At 39.3% G+C, this 20,661-nt stretch overlaps 1 protein-coding gene across 6 annotated transcripts in view; it reads left to right on the top strand.

The window, feature by feature from the left end:
• The first annotated feature begins 9,916 nt into the window (after positions 1–9,916).
• The window catches only part of PHKA1 (phosphorylase kinase regulatory subunit alpha 1), a 178,136-nt gene continuing 167,391 nt past the window's right edge, over positions 9,917–20,661 (top strand). For 3 of the 6 annotated variants that reach the window (XM_045050991.1, XM_045050990.1, XM_004000633.5), the window contains exons 1-3: positions 9,918–10,391; positions 11,154–11,312; positions 20,544–20,591. In XM_045050991.1, the coding sequence (XP_044906926.1) occupies positions 10,314–10,391; positions 11,154–11,312; positions 20,544–20,591 (285 nt within the window). In that variant the 5' untranslated portion in view covers positions 9,918–10,313. Of the gene's footprint in view, positions 10,392–11,153; positions 11,313–20,543; positions 20,592–20,661 lie in introns of all 6 variants that reach the window. The other 3 variants (XM_045050994.1, XM_045050993.1, XM_045050992.1) reach the window with 2 other exon arrangements.

The raw sequence follows: 20,661 nt of genomic DNA, 5'->3' as shown, positions 1-20,661 counted from the left end.
TTCAGTGACATATTAAAAAGGAATAACATCCAAATCATAGGAGTCCCAGAAGATGAAGAGAGAGAAAAGGGGGCAGAAGTCTGAGCAAATTATAGCAGAAAACTTTCCTAATATGGGGAAAGACAAAGACATAAAAATCCAAGAAGCAGAGAACTCCCATTAGAGTCAACAAAAACCATCAATGACCACTCTGGTTTCTCTTCAGATCGTATAAATCTTTCACCTTTACAAAAACCATCAATCACCAAGGCATGTGATAGTCGAATTCACAAAATACACAGACAAGAAAAGACTTATGAAAGCAGCAAGGGGGAAAAAAAGTTTTTAACCTAAAAGGGAAAACAGATCAGGTTCACAGCATATCTGTCCATAGAAACTGGGCAGGCCAGAAAGGAGTGGCAGGATATATTAAACTTGCTGAGTCAGAAAAATACAAAGCCAAGAATTCTTTATCCAGCAAGGCTGTCATTCAGAATAGGAGAGAAAAAGAGTTTCCCAGACAAACAAAAAACTAGAGTTTGTGACCACTAAACCAGCTCTGCAATAAGTTCTAAGGGGGACTCTTTGAGAACAAAACAAAACAAAAACAACAAAGACTTAGAAAGGGCTGGAGAACATCACCAGAAACACCAACTCTACAGGCAATACAATGGGACTAAATTAATATCTTTCAATAATCAATCTAAACGTAAGTGGACTAAATGCTCCAATCAAAAGACATAGGGTATCAGGATGGATTTAAAAAAAAAAAAAACAAGACCCGTGTATATGCTGCCTAGAAGAGACTCATTTTAGACCTAATGACACCTGCTGATTGAAATTAAGATGGAGAATCATCTTTCATGTTAAGGAACATCAAAAGAAATCTGGACTAGACATACTTATATCAGACAAACTAGATTTTAAAACAAAAAAATTAACAAGAGATAAAGAAGGGCATTATATCATAATTAAAAGGTCTATCCACCAAGAATATCTAACAATTGTAAATATTTATGCTCCCAAATTGAAACATCCAAATATATAAATCAATTAATCATAAACGTAAAGAAACACGTTGATAACAATACCATAATAGTAGGGGACTTTAACATCCCACTTACCTCAATAGACAGATCATCTAAGCAGAACATCAACGAGGAAACAGTGGCTTTGAATGAAACCCTGGACCAGATGGACTTAACAGATATATGCAGAACGTTAATCCTAAAGCAGCAGAACACACATTCTTCTCGAGTTCATATGGAACATTCTGCAGAATAGATCACATATCAGAATAGGTCACAAATCAGTCCTCAACAAGTACAAAAAGATCTGTATCTTACCATGCATATTTTCAGACCACAACAGTATGAAACTTGAAATCAACCAAAAGAAAAAAATTGGAAAGACCATAAATACTTGAAGATTAAAGAACATATGACTAAAGAATGAATGGGTTAACCAAGAAATTAAAGGGAAAATTAAAAAGTACATGGAAGCCAGTGAAAATGAAAATGTGACAGTCCAAAATCTCTGGGATACAACAAAAGTAGTTATAAGAGGGAAGCATATAGCAATCCAGGATTTTGTAAAGAAGGAAGAAATGTGTCAAATACACAACCCAACTTACACCTGAAGAATCTGGAAAAAATACCAAATAAATCACAAAACAGCAGAAGAAGGGAACTAATAAAGATTAGAGCAGAAATCAATGATATCAAAATTTTAAAAAACCCAGTAGAACAGATCAATGAAACTAGGAGTTGGTTCTCGGAAAGAATTAACAAAATTAATAAACCCCTAGCCAGATTGATCAAAAAGAGAAAGGAACAGACCCAAATAAATAAAATCATAAATGAATCAGGAGATACCATAACTAACACCACAGAAATACAAACAAAAATAAGAAAATATTGAGAGCAATTATATGACAAAAATTCGGCAATCTAGAAGAAATGGACAAATTCCTAGAAACATATAAACTACCAAAACTAAAACAAGAAATAGAAAATTTGGTCAGACCCATAACCAGTAAAGAAATTGAATCAGTAATCAAAAACCTCCCAAAAAACAATTCCAGGGCCAATGGCTTCCCAGGGGAATTCTTCCAAACATTTAAAGAAGAGCTAAGGCCTACTCTTTTGAAGCTGTTCCAAAAAATAGAAATGGAAGGAAAACTTCCAAACTCATTCTAGATGCCAGCATTAACTTGATTCTAAAACCAGACAAAGACCCCACTAAAAAGGAGAACTACAGACCAATTCCCTGATGGACATGGATGCAAAAATTTTCAACAAGATACTAGCCAACCAGATCCAACAATACATTAAAAGAATTATTCACCACAACCAAGTGGGATTTATACCTGGGATGCAGGGTTGCTTCAATATCCACCAAACAATCAATGTGATAAATCACATCAATAAATGAAAGGACAAGAACCACATGATCCTCTCAATAGATGCAGAAAAAGCATTTGACAAAATATAGCAACTTTCTTGATAAAAACCTTCAAGAAAGTAGGGATAGAAGGAACATAACTCAAGATCATGAAAGTATATATGAAAGACCCACTGCTAATATCACCCTCAATGGGAAAAAACTGAGAGCTTTCCCCTTAAGGTCAGGAACACAACAGGCATGTCCACTCTCGCCACTGTTATTCAACATAGCATTGGAAGTCTTAGCCTCAGCAATCGGACAACACAAAGGAATAAAAGCATCCAAATGAGGCAGGAGGAAGTCAAACTTTCACTCTTTGCAGATGACATGATAGTCTATATGGAAAACCCAAAAGATTCCAACAAAAAGCTGCTAGAACTAATATATGAATTCAGCAAAGTCTCGGGATATAAAATCAATGCACAGAAGTCAGGTGCATTCCTATACACCAATAACGAAGCAACAGAAAGGGAAATCAAGGAATTGATCCCATTTACAATTGCACCAAAAACCATAAAATACCTAGGAATAAACCTAACCAAAGAGGTGAAAAATCTATAATCTGAAAACTATAGAAAGCTTATGAAAGAAATTGAATAAGACACAAAAAAGGAAAAATATTCCAATCTCATGGATTTGAAGAACAAATATTGTTAAAATGGTGATACTACCCAAAGCAACCTACACATTCAATGCAATCCCTATCAAAAGAACACCAGCATTCTTCACAGGGCTAGAACAAACAATCCTAAAATTTGTGTGGAACAAGAAAAGACCCCAAATAGCCAAAGAAACCTTGAAAAAGAAAACCAAAGCTGGAGGCATCCCAATCTCGGACGGCAAGATATATTACAAAGCTGTAATCATCAAGAAAATATGGTACTGGCACAAAAACAGACACTGAGATCAATGGAACAGAACAGAAAACCCAGAAATGGACCCACAAACATATGGCCAGCTAATCTTTGACAAAGCAGGATAGAATATCCAATGGAATAGACAGTCTCTTCAGCAAACAGTGCTCGGAAACCTGGACAATGACATGCAGAAAAATGAACCTAGACCACTTTCTTACACCATACACAAAAATAAACTCAAACTGGATGAAACATCTAAATGTAATACAAGACGCCTTCAAAATCCTAGAGGAGAAAGTAGGCCAAAAGGTCTTTGACTTCAGCCACATGTCTCTTACTCAACATGTCTCTGGAGGCAAGGGAAACAAAAGCAAAAATGAACTACTGGGACCTCATCAAAATAAAAAGCTTCTGCATAGCAAAGGAAACAATCAACAAAACTAAAAAGAAACCAACAGAATGGGAGAAGATATTTTTCAAATGACATATCAGATAAAGGATTAGTATCCAAAATCTATAAAGAACTTATCAAACTCAACACCCATAAAACAAATAATCCAGTGAAGAAATGGGCAAAAGACATGAATAGACACTTCTCCAAAGAAGACATCCAGATGGCTAACAGAAAAAATGCTCAACATAGCTCATCACCAGGGAAATACAAATCAAAACCACAATGAGATATCACCTCACACAGTCAGAATGGCTAAAGTGAACAACTCAGGGAACAACAGATGTTGGCAAGGATACAGAAAAAGAGGATTTCTTTTGCCCTACTGGTGGGAATGCAAACTGGTGCAGCCACTCTGGAAAATAGCATGGAGGTTCCTCAAAAAGTTAAAAATAGAACTACCCTACGACCCAGTAATTGCACTACTAGGTATTTGTTCAAGGGATACAAGTGTGCTGTTTCAAAGGGGCACATACACCCAATATTTACAGCAGCGCTATCAACAATAGCCAAAGTATGGAAAGAGCCCAAATGTCCATCAATGGATGAATGGACAACAACGATGTAGTATATACATACAATGGAGTGTTACTCGGCAATCAAAATGAATGAAATCTTGCCACTTGCAACTACGTGGATAGAACTAGAGGGTGTTATGCTAACCAGAATTAGTCAGAGAAAGACAAGTATCATATGACTTCACTCATATGAGGAATTTAAGATACAAAACAGATTAACATTTGGAAAGGGAAGCAAAAATAATATAAAAACAAGGAGGGGGACAAAACATAAGAGACTCTTAAATACAGAGAACAAACTGAGAGTTGCTGGAGGGTTGTGGGTGGGGAGATGTGCTAAATGGGTAAAGGGCATTAAGGAAGACACTTGTTGGGATGAGCACTGGATGTTATACACAGGAGATGAATCACTGGAATTTATTCCTGAAATCATTGTTGCACTACATGCTAACTAACTTGGATGTAAGTTAAAAAATAAATAAAAAATTGTTTTAAATGTCTAAGGGCACCTGAGGTGGCTCAGTCTCTTAAGCGTCTGACTTCAGCCTAGGTCACGTCTTGCCATTCCTGAGTTCGAGCCCCACATAGGGCTCTGTGCTGATGGCTCAGAGCCTGGAGCCTATTTCAGATTCTGTGTCTCCCTCTCTCTATGCCCCTCCCCCACTCAGACTCTGTCTCTCTCAAAAATAAACATTAAAAATTTTTTTTTAATTTTCTATCTAAACCCACTTATAAAAATAAATTATAGAGGAATTAAAAGAGGTATAGGTAAAAAGCAAAACAATTAAAGTAATAGAAAAATTGATAAGATGTTAATGATCTTGGGGACAGGAAGGCTTTATTAGTTTTTTAGGGATGCCATTAGAAATTACCACAAACTGTGTGGTTCAAAACAACAAATTTATTCTCTCACATTCTGAAAGCCCAAAGTCCAATATCAAGGTATTAGTGGGGTTGGTTCTCCCCTAGCTTCTTGTGGTTGCTGGCAATCCTTGGCAATCCTTAGCTTTTAATGCATCACCTCCATCTCTGGCTCTATCTTCACAGTGCCTTCTCCCTAATGCATCTTTTCCTTTTCTTATAAGGACACTTGTCATTGGATTTAGGGGCTAGTAGGAAATCCAGCATGATCTCATCTCCAGAACATTAATTACATCTGTAAAAGCCCTTTTTCCAAATAAGGTCACATTAACAAGTTCTAGGTGGACATATCTTTAGGGAAGTCACCATTCAACCTACTATAAAGGCCTTCTAAAATAAGACAAAAATGAGAAAACTCATAAATTTGACTTCATTAAAAATAAAAACTATATTAAAAGAAAACACCATAAAAATGCAAACAGACAAACTACATATAGGAAACTCAGTACAATATCTCTTTTAGATTTTTTTAAAAGCTAAAATGCAGAATACATATATTTTTTAAATTCTTGTAAGTCAATAAGGAAAACAGCCCAGTAGAAAAATGACTAAGTACATCAACAGTTATTAACCAGAAGAAATAAACTAACTAAACATAATAAAATATAAATGAAATTAAACATAAAAATATGTTCAATGACGTTAGTCTTCAGGTAAATGAAACTTAAAGTAAGATACCATTTTGTGCCCATTAGATTGCTTAGAATCAAAGTCTAATAATATCAAGTGTTGGTAAGAATGGAGGAAGTGGAGACTCCTATACTACAAATTGGTACAGATCATTTAAATTGCTTTTCAGGGGGCACCTGGCTACCTCAGTTGGTCAAGCATCTGACTCTTGGTTTCAGTTCAGGTCATGATCTTGCGGTTTGTGGGTTCAAGCCCTGCATCAGACTCTGTGCTGACAGCTTGGAGCCTGGAGCCTGCTTCAGAGTCTCTCTCTCTCTCTCTCTCTCTCTCTCTCTCTCTCTCTCTCTCTCTGTCCCCCCCCCCCAATTCACTCTCTCTCTCTCTCAAAAATAAACATTTAAAAATAAATAAATAAAATGGCTTTTTGGTTATCTCAAAAATCTAAATGCCTATATCCAAAACACCTGTATGCATTCACAAGAAGACATATATGTATATTCCCTGAAGTACTGTTTTCAAGAATTCATACCTGGAAACAAACTATGTAAATGCTCATCAATATGCCTATATAAACCATGATGCATGATAACGTGACTAGATCTCCATGACATAACTTTGGATGAATAGGGAAATCTGCACAACAGTAGGTAGAGTATAACATTGCTTATATTCAAAGAATACACAGAAAACAAGATCTTATATGCATTTCTACATGTTATACATGTTAATCCATAGGAAAAAATCTGAAAGTATACAACTTATCTTGTAACAGTGGTTACCTTTCAGAAAGGAGATAGAGGAACCTGTGATTATGGGTGATAAACACAAGGAACTTTAACCTTATCTGTAATGTTTTAACTTTTTAAATAGAGAATGTGTTTATATATATTGCTTATGCAATATTTTTAAAAATTTGAAGAGAGTGAATGGGAAATGATGGAAAGAAGATAGTGTATGGGCTTTTTCTTTCAAGAAATTTAATAAAAAGATTTATTACTAATTAAGAATAAGAGAATAGCTAAGCAAACTGGAGGGCATGTACTAGAGGGAAGATTAGTGCATACATTAACATAAAATGTAAACCATGGAAATATTTATAAAATGTGAAGGTTTAAAAATTTTGGATTTTTGAAGATTAGTACAATGAAAGCTTCCAGGTAATATAAGGGACCAACAGTAAAAAAATTTCTAGGAAGTTGGAAATAAAATTTTTTAAATGTTTATTTATTTATTTTGAAAGAGAGAGAGGGAGAGTGGGGAGAGCAAAAGCAGGGGAGGGGCAGAGAGAGAGGGAGACAGAATCCCAAGCAAGCTCTGCACTGTCAGCACAGAGCCCAGTGCGAGTCTCAATCTCATTAACCATGAAATCATGATCTGAGCCAAAATCAAGAGTCGGATGCTTAACCCGCTGATCCTTCAGGTGCCCCAGGAAATAAACTTTTATTTGAAAGTTAAACTATAAAATTAATATACATTGAATCAAATGGAAGAATCACCTTCAAGAAACATAATGGCTTCCGGATTGGTAAGTCTTGGTTATAACTTGATTGATAACTCTGACATATCTAAACAATGTGTCAGTGAGCCACAGAAGCATAGAAAAGGGAGAGTCGGTGAAGCCAACACAGAGCAGACCTGATAATTTCTTAATCCTCCCGTGCCCTAGTTTCTCCATCTCTACGATGGGGTTAATAATAGTATTTACTTCATACAGCTATTATATAATACAAAGTAGCACTTGGTAAAGAGTAAGCCTTATACATTATTTAAGGGAAGGAATTTGGTAATAAGGCCAACATAAACTGTTACAGTTCCATTTCTCATTACCAACCAGCATTCCAGTTTTCATACATCAGTCTCCTAAGGTAATCAGCATGAGTCAGCCTCCTGAGTCTGACCAGTTCTGGGACACTGAGGGGATCAAGTTTCGAAGACTGAAGGACTGAATACCCAGCCTGGACTGAGGTTGAAAGCACCGAGGTAATGCCATTGAACAAGACCTCTTGTTAGCCAGCCAGCCAGTTACCTTTCTTGGTGACACCCCACCTTTGGCATTCCTAATCTACTCATACTTCTAAATAATTTGGGGTGGGGTAGGCCCCATGCAGAAGGAATGAAAATACTAGAAAATTACACTAAACTATTAACAGGTGGTTGTGTGTGTGAAGGAATTATGGGTGATTTGCTTTACTTTTCTATACTTTTCAAGTTCTTTGGTGAGTACCTATTATTTCGGTATTTTGAAAACATTTTTATTTATTTTTTTAACGTTTATTTATTTTTGGGACAGAGAGAGACAGAGCATGAACGGGGGAGGGGCAGAGAGAGAGGGAGACACAGAACCGGAAGCAGGCTCCAGGCTCTGAGCCTTCAGCCCAGAGCCCAACGCGGGGCTGGAACTCACCGAACGTGAGATCGTGACCTGAGCTGAAGTCGGACGCTTAACCGACTGAGCCACCCAGGCACCCCGTAAACATTTTTAAATGAAGAAAAAGAGAGGGCAGAAGCTCGAAGGGGAGAAGCATAGAGACAAGATTTCTGAGGACACAGGCTGAGAGGGAGATGTCAGAGATTAGGGGCAATGCAGGAAGGGTCAAGCACTCTTTCCACCAAAATGAAGTAGCTTTCCCTGGACTTTTTCTCCCCCTGAGTACTTGGGCCTTGAAGTGGCTTGTTATTTGCCAGTCCTGGCATTTGCGTAGCTAGTGACGACTGCAATGGAAACTATTCTTGAGAATAATTCTAAGTGTACCACTGCATCTAACTGGCCGTTAAAACTGAAAATTCCAGGTCTGAGTTCTTGAGCATTTTCTCATTCTTCATTATCATTAACAAATATTTGCTAATTACCTCCTTGATGCTGGGCTTGAGGTTAATTTGGGCAGGGGTGAGGGGGGTGTTGAAATGGAGGGAGCTTATGAGAGAAGAGACTAAATTTAAAGAAATAAAAAGATAAATGAAAATGCAAAACCACTTGGGTGGTTAGTTTGGGTGAGGTGGCTAGGGAAGGCTTCAAATCACAGATTCTCCAGATTGGATTTGAAAGGTCAGTCTAACTCTCTTACCCTGAGAGTTGGTACTTAAACCCAACTTTGAAAAGCATGTTCAGGGGCTCCTGAGTGGCTGTCTGTTAAGCACCGGACTTCAGCTCAGCTCAGGATCTCATTGGTGCTGGATTCAAGCAGAGCCTGGAGCCTGCTTCAGGTTCCCTATCTCCTCTCTCTCTCTGCCCCTCCCCCACCTGCACTCTGTCTCTCTGTGTCTCTTGAAAATAAATAAATGTTAAAAAAAATTTGAAAAGCATGTGCAGGCTTTGCATAAGCGGTGATCAAGCACTGGGGTCGAGGGCTGCAAACGGAGGGAGCAATGGCCCTACGGGGCCACCCAGCGGGGTGCGGGCCGATTACCCTGTGGCAAATGATCAGGGTTGCCTGTAGGCTTCTTTTCTGGCCTCCCTTTAGCCCCTTTATTTTCAGCTGGGTGTTTGGTGCCTCAGCCTCGTGATCTACATGCGCACGTGGAAGCCTTCCAAGGCAGTTACACAATCTCCTCTAGCTCCTCTCTGGCCAAGGCGGTCTTGAGGTACTGCTCCCTCCCAGCCCGGTTCCCTACCCGAAAACTAGCTTCCTCAAAGGGCACCACTGCCCCCCTCCTTCCCGGGCCTGGCTCTTCACCAGTTGCTAAGGAGTAAAGTACCTTAGGGAGTTCTTTCTTGTTTGGTTTGGGTCAAAGTGAGGAATTCAAGCTGTTCTTTTAGTGAAAAGTATAAAATGCAATAAAACTCCAGAGATTCCAATTCTTTAGACCCTTAACGCCAGTGTGAGTCTTGCCTCTTAGGTCTGAAGTTACCATTGGTTCCCAAAACCAGGCCGGCAGAAGAAACCAGGCCTCCTCAATATCCTGCATGCACAGCAAGTGTGGAAAACTTAAATCGTCATTGGAAATGTTTCGAAAATAAACCTCTGAAAGCATATTGCCTACGGTGACACATTCTCGACCGCGGAGTGGGCGGGGGTGCTGGGGCCCCCGCGCGGGCGGGGCGGACGAGGCAAACCCCTTGGACTCAGCGCGCAGCTGCCAGGACCCGCGGCGCCCGCCACGCCTCCAGCTCGCGTCTCCCGCAAGGTGGAAGCGGCGCAGCAGCTAGTGACCTGCTGCCGCAGGCCGCGCGGGAGGCTCTGGGCCGTGGCCGTCTCCGGGGATTGAGTGGGGAATGCAGGAACCTCGCGGGGAGGCTGGACGGGAGTAAGGGTGGCAGGGAGCTGCGGCGGGGCCCTAGACCGTGAGCGTCTTGAGCACTTGCTGGCGTGGGCTGGAGTTCCAGAGGCCGCCGCAGGCTCATGGACGGCCGGCTCCAGGCCTGAGCTGTGGGAGGGCTCTGCCGGGGCCTGGCACTCGGGCTCTTCCTCCCCGCGAGGGTGGAGCTGCATCGGGGAGCCTCCTAACTTGGAGGACCCAGGGCCCCTGTAGCACGTAGGCTGTTTCTCTTGAGGGGATTGGAAACGTGGCGCGATGAGGAGCCGAAGTAACTCCGGGGTCCGACTGGATGGCTACGCTCGGCTGGTGCATCAGACCATCCTGTGCCATCAGGTAAGTGAAGGGGTGCCTGTAATCATCGAGGATGTGCAGTGTGATGGCCTAGACAGAGACTGCTGGGTGACACCCACCCCTGGTGTGTGTGTGTGTGTGTGTGTTTAGCAGGTCTTCCCGCCCCTTAGCTGGGGAAGGCGTAGAGGAACCTGAAGAAAAGATAGGTGTTGGGCCAAGAACAGAAAGAGGGTCAAGTACCGTTAGCCTTGAGCCCTGAGCCTTGGCTTCTAAGCGTCCCCCCCCACACCACCCCGTCCCTGAAGCCACAGCGGGGTTCCAGGGGCACAGCTGAAAAATGTGTTGAAGCTTGTTTATTGACACTCCCCGTCCCCTCCCCCAGGTTTGGGGGTCATCTTCTTGCCCTCCAGCCAAAGAAAAGAAGTAGGAGAACATTTAGTCATCTTAAGACTAAACTGTTGTGAAGATTTGTGGTACCTTGTATACACTATTAATTATATATTTTTTCTAGTCCTATAATGCTAGGTTTTTGTTGATAGTTATTCCTTCTAACTGGAAAGTTAAAACACTACCTCTCTTTTAACAATACTCACATTTCAGACTTGGAAGTTTTCAGCCGGCGTTTCCCCCTTGTTCAAGATAGCATTTGCTTGCACTTGGTCAGAAGAAGAGGAGGTTATAAAACTAAAGAGTGGTGAAGTAGAAGGAAAACCAAAGTCCCTCAGTAACCCATTTGATAGACTTGGTCTCCTCATATTAACACCTTATGGTTACCTGCCTGTCCTGTTTTTCTTGGTCTTACAGAATCCAGTGACTGGCTTGCTTCCAGCCAGCTATGATCAGAAAGATGCCTGGGTCCGAGATAATGTGTACAGTATCTTGGCTGTGTGGGGTTTGGGCCTGGCCTATCGGAAGAATGCAGACCGGGATGAGGATAAGGCAAAGGCCTATGAACTGGAGCAGGTACTCAGAATAAATATACAAAGAGATCTGGAGCTGTGTGTGGGCTGGGAGGTTGAATGGGAAGCAGGGTTTTAAAGAAATGTCGCTCAAAGGAGATAAAAGAACTATATTTTGCCTTTCTCCCTCTCTCTTCACCTTCTTGAAATTACATTCCAGAATGCTTTCCTGTATTGTACTGATTTTTTTTTGGTGTAGTGGAAACTTGAAACTTGCTGATTCAGGGGGAGAGGGCAGTCTGTTCTGTTATAGTGGAAAAGCCTATCGTGGGATCTTTGCTGAAATTTATAATCGTCTAAGTAAAGGTATTTTGCAGTCTCCAGCATATTTATTCTCATTGAGAAGAATGTTGGAAGCAGGTATCTATCATTTTACTTCATTTTTGAAAATTATAGGTGGTATTTGTTATTTCTTTTGCAAATGTTTATTTAAATTATGGTTAGTTAACATACAGTGCAATGTTGGTTTCAGGAGTAGAATTCAGCGATTCATCACTTACATATAGCACCCAGTGTTCATCGATAGGTGGTATTTGTATGAGGGTAACTGACACAAATTAGGAGTCTTTCACAACTAGACACAAGTAAAGACTTTATTTGTTGAATTTATACCTATGGCCACTGTTTCAGAGTCTGCCCCCTCCCCAAGCAAAATAAGGTCAGAATCAGCAGATGCGTTTAAGCCAAATTTTAAGGCCTTCCCATCAGTAAAGTAACATCCTTTATAGACAGAGAGTGCTCTGTTCTCTTGAATGACCAAGAAAATGATATTCTGAGCTACATGGGTCTCTTAATATTATGAAATTCCACCGTCAGTTGTAAGGTATGTGCGAATTATTTTCCATTAGTGGAGAAGATTCTACACCAGCCATCTGCTCAAGCGGTATCTCTCAGACTTAGGTAATCTGAACTCTAGTCTTTATCTGTAAATCAGAATATTGAGCCTTGTTTATTTTATTTTATTTTTTTGAGAGAGAGCACAAGCGGGGGAGGGGCAGAGAGAGAGGGACAGAGGATCCGAAGAGGGCTTTGCACTGACAACAGCAGCAAGCCCCATGTGGGACTTGAACTCAGGAACCGTGAGATCATGACCCGAGTGAAGTCAGACGCTCAACCAACTGAGCCACCCAGGCACCCAAGACTTGGTTATTTTTTAAAGGGATCAACATGTTGCGGGGTTGCAGTCCTTGGCAATAGGGAAGTTTCACCATGTTGTCATCTGCAACGGCAGGCATTTGCCATTCCTTCAGGCCATTTATTGGGATGTACCTAGGTCCATCAAAAAAAAATTTTTGGAGTTTTTGCTCTAACTTAAGAAGTAAAGATCAATATTTTTATGGCTTATAAAAGTCATACATAACCATTGTAAGAATTTGGAAAATATGGAGGAGTTGTTTTAAAAGTCCTGTAAGCCTATTCCTCCCTCCACCTCTGAAATTCTGCATCCTACTGTAATGTTTGGCTATTTTGAGCTCAGTATTTTGTTTGTTTTGCTAGAGATTAATATTAGTGGAACAATATCCAAGATTCCATACCTAGTACAATTTGACCAATGTTTTTCAATACTATTAGAAGAAATCTGTTGTCTCTTTGTTGACTAATCATTATGCAAAGTTAACATTTTTCCTTCTGTGGTCCAGGAAGAAAGAATTTAACGGGGGGGGGGGGGAAATTTAAGGAAACATTGAGTTGTTTACTTTTAAGTTTTAATGTTTCATTAAATAATTTTTAGCAGAACCCAAAGATATTTTCCATACTACCTCAGTAATAACTTTGAAATATCTCAAAAACATTATAACAATAGAAAGCATCTTCAAAAAATAAACATTTCTCTGGGAATCCTAAAATTTCTATGAACTTCCATTATGAATTAAAACATATTTTATTATTAGGTCTCATTAACTTTTCTCAAACCTGACTCAGTTAATTCAGACCAGGGATCAGAAAATCATCTCTGTAAAGGTCCAGATAGGAAATATCTTTGGCATTGTGGATCACGTGTGATCTCTGCCCAACTACTCAGCACTTCAGTTGCTGCACAAAAGCAGCCAGAGATAAGCTTTATTTACGTAACAGGTGGTGAGCTACATTTGTCCCTAACCTATTCTGGCTGTACATTGGAATCTTTTGGGAAGCTTTTAAGAAATACTTTTACTGAACCCCAGCCTAGAACAATTTACATAAATCTCTGGAAGTGGAGCCCTGGGACATTATTTCTTTTAGATTCTTTTTATTTATTTATTTAAATTCAAGTTAGTTAACATACAGAGTAGTCACAGAGTAGTCTTGGTTTCAGGAGTAGAACCCAGTGATGACATATGACACCCAGTGCTCATCCCAAAAAGTGCCCTCCTTAGTGCCTGTCACCCATTTAGCCCATCCCCCCACCAACCTCCCCTCCAGTAGCCCTCAGTTTTAAAAAAAACTACTGATTCTAAAGTGAAACTAGGGATAATAACCATTGACTTACGGCCAGTAAATGAGGATAGATTAAATCCAGTAAATCGACAGATGAAATTCCCACCTACGGTCAACTTTCCATTACTGTGTGGATTTTCCTAAACCAATTGTTAATCATTTTTACTCTTCCTTCCAACTCTCACATTGGTTTCTCTCTGTGAAATAATGTCAAAGAACTAAAGAGAATTAGGAGACAAGGGTTTAGGTGACTATTCTGTCTTAGAATAAGAATATAATTATGCACATATATGTTTTTACAAATGCCCTTTCCTCTTAGTCACACAGATAAAGATGCACACCCATAAAAATAAATAGGCACACAAATAGAGATAGCTCTTTGGATGCCTCCAGTTCTGCTTCTTCCTCAGTTTTGTTCTCTTTGTGTCGTCTCTTACCTTTTCTCATGAGTTTAACTATTACCTTTATATGAATCACTTCCAAAACTTCATCTTTAGTTCTGGTCTCACTTCAGTTTCAAACCCTGATTTTCATTGTCTTCTGTTCAGTTGTACCTGCATATCCTATGTCTTCTCAAAATCAGGATGTCTGAAACCCCATGTTCCCTACTAAAAACAAACAAAAGAGATCACTGGGTCACCTGGGTGGCTCAGTCAGTTAGGCATCCCGACTCTTGGTTTCAGCTCAGGTCTTGATCTCACGGTTCCGTATGATCGAGCCCCACATCGGGGCATGACAGTGCAGAACCTACTTGGGATTCTCTCTCCTCTCTCTCTGCCTCTCCCCCTGCTTGCGCACTCTCTCTCTCTCAAATAAACAAATACTTTAAAAAAAAGAGATTAGCTAACAATAGCAACTCAGCAGACATCCCTTGTTCTCTTATTGGTGTCTTCATTCTACCAGTCACCTAAGCAACATTATTTACAGAATTTCCCGGAGTGTATTGCATGGAACATTAGGTCAACTAACTTTGGGGGTATGTTAAACAGTGGGTTTCTTTACTCCATTATTTCTCTGAGCCTTTGATGTACTTATGTGCGTTTCAAATGTAAAATGAGGGTGAGGTTTACAGCTTTTCCAGAATTTCTTGGACTAGTGTTCTATAAAACAGCATTTGAAAAGTGCTGCCATTAGGGTGATTTCTGACTTGCCCTTTTACCTTTTGATACATGCAGACCAAAGTCTGTTGATTCATGTAATTTTTTTAATCCATCTCTTCCTTTCTATTCCCCTCTGCCTCGACCATAGTCTAAACCTTGATCACAACACTGTTGTGAAAAACACATTTTAATTATATCATTTGCATTCTCAGCAATGCTTCTGTGGCTTATTTCCTGACAAGTAAAATCCAGATGTTTTTGATTAATAGCCAAGACTCTAGGGCTTGGTCCTAGCCTGCTTTTTCAAAATTGTAAGATTTGGGGGCCCTGTATTATCTACTCCCAGTTCTAACCAGATTGGTATCTTCCTTATTCTTCTAAAAATAATCCCTTAATAAAAATACCTGACATTTGTGTAAATACTTTTTATTGTACTGTGTACTTCCCCATAATTATTAGTATTTTATTCTCACAACACCCTGTGAATTAGGTATTATCTTCCTCAATTTATGTGAAGGGATTGAAGCTTGGAGATGAAGCTGGAATTTGGTGGTGCTGTGAATACAACCTGGATCTTATAACTTCAGATTAAGTCTTTGAATTTTTCCTCCATGGAAGCCATGAACAGTCTCACCTCCAAATCTTTTTACAAATTGTTTCTTCCAAAAACAAAACAAAACAAAACAAAAACAAATTGTTTCTTCCACTCACGATACCCGTTCTCTTCCAATCTGAACTAATACTGTCCATTCAAGCCCAGCACCAGTCTCACTTTTTCTGTGGTTTCTGTCCTCATAAGACCACTCAGTTGTACAGTGATCACTTCTTTCTCAGGGCTACTTTCTTGGAACTTCTAGATCACTTATGGTCTGTACTACTCAGCATGTTCACTTTTTCATTTAGCAGACTTTGTGTAATTGTCACGTGCCAGGCCCTGTACTAGATATAAATAAACAAAATGGGACAAAATGTTTATATTTAGCTCTCAACTTCTTATTTAAAAATTTTTTAATTTATAGAAAAGTTATAAGAAATAGTAAAATGAGCAGATTTGCATGTACTCTTTATCTAGATTCACTATATTGTTAACATTTTGTCTTATTTACATCCTCCCTTTCTCAAAATGCATGCGTGCATGCACACACATACACACACCCACAATTTTTTTGATGAGCCATTTGGGAATTACTTGCAAACATGGAATATATATTTTTAAAAATAAAGCCTACTCAATCCACTTAAAGGTTTATTTCTAAACCTGGTCTCTGTCCCATTTTCTTAAAGAGTTTATAGTCTAATGAGGGATACAGATATATAAACAAATAAATAATACATTAGGACAGATACTGTAGGTAATATATAGGAGATACAGTACAACGTTCTGTGGGACAGAGGTGGGAATGTCTTGTCTTTACCTCGACAAAGCAAGGAAGGAGTCACAGAAAATTTAGATTTTAAGGGATAACTAGGAGTTGTTAGGTAGACTATGTAGTTTAGGGTATTTTTTTTTTAACGTATGTGCTCTGTATCCCTTATCTTTATGTTCCACAAAGCCTGATAGAGTGTTTTGCATATTTTACATGCCCAACAAACATCTGATTGTACATATACCTGAAGAGAAAGAGATTAATACTTAATGTAGAAGTGGTTGTACATGGTTATATGTCCTTATATAGTCAGTTTACAAATACAGTAAAACCTTGGTTTGCAAGTATAATTTGTTCCAGAAACATGCTTGTAATCCAAAGCACTTGTATATCAAAGCAAATTTCCCTATAAGAAATAATGAAAACTCAGATAATTCATTCCACAACCCAAAAATATTTACATAAAAATGATTACAATACTGTAATATAATACAAAATAATAAAGAAAATGCAAAATATAAAGAAAAATAAATAAATTAGGGGCACCTGGGTGGCTCAGTCAGTTAAGCGTCCGGTTTCGACTCAGGTCACAATCTCGTTGTTTGTGAATTTAGCCCCGCATCAGGTTCCACACTGACATTGCAAAGCCTGCTTGGGATTCTTTCTCTCTCTCTCTCTCCCGCTCTCTCTCTCTCTCTCTCTCTCTGCCCCTCCCCAACTTGCACGTGTGTGCTCACTCTCGCTCTCTCATAAATAAATAAATAAATAAATAAATAAATAAATAAATAAACTAAAAGAAAAAGAAACAAATTAACCTGCACTTATCTTTGAAAACCTTTGTGGCTGGTGTGAGGGAGATGAGAGAGGAGGGTTATTATGTAGGACGACTTCCACTATCACTAACAGAATCACTGCTATCTCTTGGCTCAATGGAATCTTTTTCTTTTTGTGCAACTTCCAACAAGTAACCTATCCAATGACACTTGCTTTTGTCTCCTTTTGAGGATTTCACAGAAATGTGACATTGCATTGATGATCATCTACAATCCCAGAGTGAGCGAGAGAGAGAGGGAGAAAGAAAAGAACCATTGGCTCAGTTGTGATCATGTGACATTTGGCATCATGTACTCCTCATATTGCAAGACATCACTCGTTTATCAAGATAAAATTTGTTAGGGATGTTTGTTCATCTTTGCGGAACACTCGCAGAACAAGTTACTCAGAATCCAAGGCTTTACTGTATGTAGATCCATGTCTTCAAAAAGAGTAGGTAAGAAGAGGGTGTCATTTGATGTGGTTAAAGCTCCAGTGTATGAATAAACATGTCTAAATAATGCTAACTACAGCAATGAAACAGAAAATGGCCAGTTTGGAGGAATACAAAGTACAAATACCTCCCCTCATTCCTACCTGCCCATACTTTCTATTAATTGTATTCTGGCTTGGAAGTTGGAATTTGAGGACAGAAATGGCAGACAATGGCCATTGCAGGAGGCCAAAAGTGGAATCAGGAATTCTCCACTGGGCCCATGATTCCCAGGTTTGCTGTTTATTTTTTTTTTAATTTTTTTTTCAACGTTTATTTATTTTGGGGACAGAGAGAGACAGAGCATGAACGGGCGAGGGGCAGAGAGAGAGGGAGACACAGAATCGGAAACAGGCTCCAGGTTCTGAGCCATCAGCCCAGAGCCCGACGCGGGGCTCGAGCTCACAGACCGCGAGATCGTGACCTGGCTAAAGTCGGACGCTTAACTGACTGCGCCACCCAGGCGCCCTAAGGTTTGCTGTTTAAGTTAAAGAAAATGTAGACAGCAGTAGCAAGGCTTTTTGATGGCCAAGAAAGTTGAAAGAATGTGATAGAAACCTGTGAGGATGCGGTGACATGTAGAAGATAGTTCAGATGCTTTCTGTAACAGGGTATATTAAAAGGATGGTCTCTTTCATTAGGGTCAAAGTAATGATAGAGATTTTCTTATAGGGGTTGCAGTCAGTTTCATTATTTTATGATAAATGCTTCATACTTTAAAAGGTGAGGAGATTTGGTGCGCCTGGGTGGTTCAGTCAGTTAAACGTCTGACTCAATTTCAGTTCAGGTCATGATTTCACGATCATGAGATTGAGCTTCTCATCGGGTTCTGTGCTGAGTGTGGAGCCTGCTTGGGATTCTCTCTCTCCCTCTCTTTCTATCTCTCTCCCCTCCCCTGCCCTCAAAATAAATAAATAAATAGATAGATAGATAGATAGATAGATAGAAGTAAATTAAAATAAAAGGTGATGAGATCATATACTGCCTGACTACACATATATATATATATATATATATATATATATATATATCTGTGCGTGTGTGTGTATATATATGTGTGTGTGTGTGTATACACATATATATGTATATATGCATGTATATGTATGTATGTATATGATTTCTTCCCTTGATGTGTAAGAGGCGGGCACCATTATACACATATATATGTATATATGCATGTATATGTATGTATGTATATGATTTCTTCCCTTGATGTGTAAGAGGCGGGCACCATTTATAGACAGCAATTAGTTAACAAAGGGAGCTCTCCCAAGGATACACTTTTTATTCTTTCTCAATAAAAGCCTGCATAAAGAGTTGGAGCATAACCGACTTAACAGGTACTTAATCCTTATCATGCCTATTGCTCATAGTCCCACTTCAGTGTTTTGAAGGAATAACAGAGTGATGTGGCTCCTAAGTAGATTTATTTTCAGAGGTGTCCTGAAGCCACCTCTGAGCTAGCATATCCTGGAGTAACCTGGTTGTATTTCTTTTGGACTGTGAAACAGAAAGCTTAAATAAATGGAGAAGCTATATATTTGTGGGTCCATTTCTGGGTTCTCTATTCCATTGATCTGTGTGTCTGTTTTTGTGCCAGTACCATACTGCCTTGATGATTACAGCTTTGTAATACAGCTTGAATTCCGGAATTGTGATGCCTGTAGCTTTGGTTTTCATTTTCAACATGACTTTGGCTATTCAGGATATCTCTGGTTCCATACACATTTTAGGATTGTTTGTTCTAGCTCTGAAGAATGCTGGTGGTATTTTGACAGGGATTGTATTAAATCTATAGATGGCTTTGACTTTGAGTGGATATAGACATTTTAACAACATTTGTTCTTCCAATCCATGAGCATGGAATGTTTTTCCATTTTTTGTGTGTCATCTTCAATGTCTTTCATAAGCTTTCTATAGTTTTCATTGTACAGATCTTTTACATCTTTGGTTAGGTATGTTAACTAACTTGAATTTAAATTAAAAAAATAAAAATGGGAAAAGAAATGGAGAAGCCATTTGATGCTATGTTTTCCAAAACATTGCCTACCCATGCCACTGTTGATGGGCTCTTCTAGTGTCATGTAGTATAACTAGTATGGTATAGTATTACTCTACTATATTATAATGTAATACAATTATTATTACTATATTATGTTATACCAACCAGTACAGTATATAGTTGGTGACCAGAATTTTGGAATGTTATGATTGGAAAGCTAACTAATTTAGAAACTGCCAAGCCCAGGGGCACCTGGGTGGCTCAGTCAGTTAAGCATCTGACCCTTGATGTCAGCTCAGACTGTGATCTCACAGTTTGTGGGTTCAAGCCCCACATTGGGCTCCATGCTAACAGCATGGAGCCTGCTTGCAATTCTGTCTCCCTCTCTCTCTCTCTCTGCCCCTCCCCTGCTCACTATCTCTCTCCCAAAATAAATAAATAAACATTAAAAAAAGAAACTTGCCAAGCCCCAGTAAGAGAAAGAGTGATGAGTTGAGATCTAAGAATACTGTGGCTTTTTTTCCCCATGGAAAAGAGGTTGAGTTGTACTAACAGTTCCCCTTTATACTTACTCTGAATAAAGTTCATTTATTCTTTAGAGAAAATGTACAGATAAATATTTCTGTGAACTCCTGAAGGTAAGTCTGGGCTACTTTAGAAAAAATAAAAAGTGATGCCATTGGCTTTTCCAGGCCCTAGGAACTATTCTAGAATACCCTTATAGCTTTAGGAGTTCAGAGCTGACTTGCCTCTTTTCTCGGGGTGGAATGTCCTCTAATAGGATGGTTGGCTTGGTTTTACATAAGCCTGTTGGAGCTTGGATTCTTTTTTTGACTTGAGGGAGGCAGCAACTGCAGCTTTTGATTCCACTTTTAGCTGCAGTTTAGCTCTTCTGTGTACCTATAAAGTAAAGGCCATGTAAATAGGAGCCCAGGATAGGGTTACTCGTTCTCAAAAGGTCATGTACCAACTGCAGTTGCTGAGTAAGTGTTCCTGCATCTAGGGATGTTTATAACAGTCTTGTTTCCATTTATTTCTGCAGAGTGTAGTGAAGCTGATGAGGGGACTGCTCCACTGCATGATCCGACAGGTATGGCATTGGTACCAGCTCCCTCTTGAATAAAAGCGCATTGTAATAGTGTCTCTACCCTTTAGGGAAT

The sequence above is a fragment of the Felis catus genome, chromosome X, assembly GCF_018350175.1.
Source record: "Felis catus isolate Fca126 chromosome X, F.catus_Fca126_mat1.0, whole genome shotgun sequence".
In the NCBI taxonomy this organism is placed as follows: Eukaryota; Metazoa; Chordata; class Mammalia; order Carnivora; family Felidae; genus Felis; species Felis catus.
This window is presented reverse-complemented; position numbering and strand designations above follow the sequence as displayed.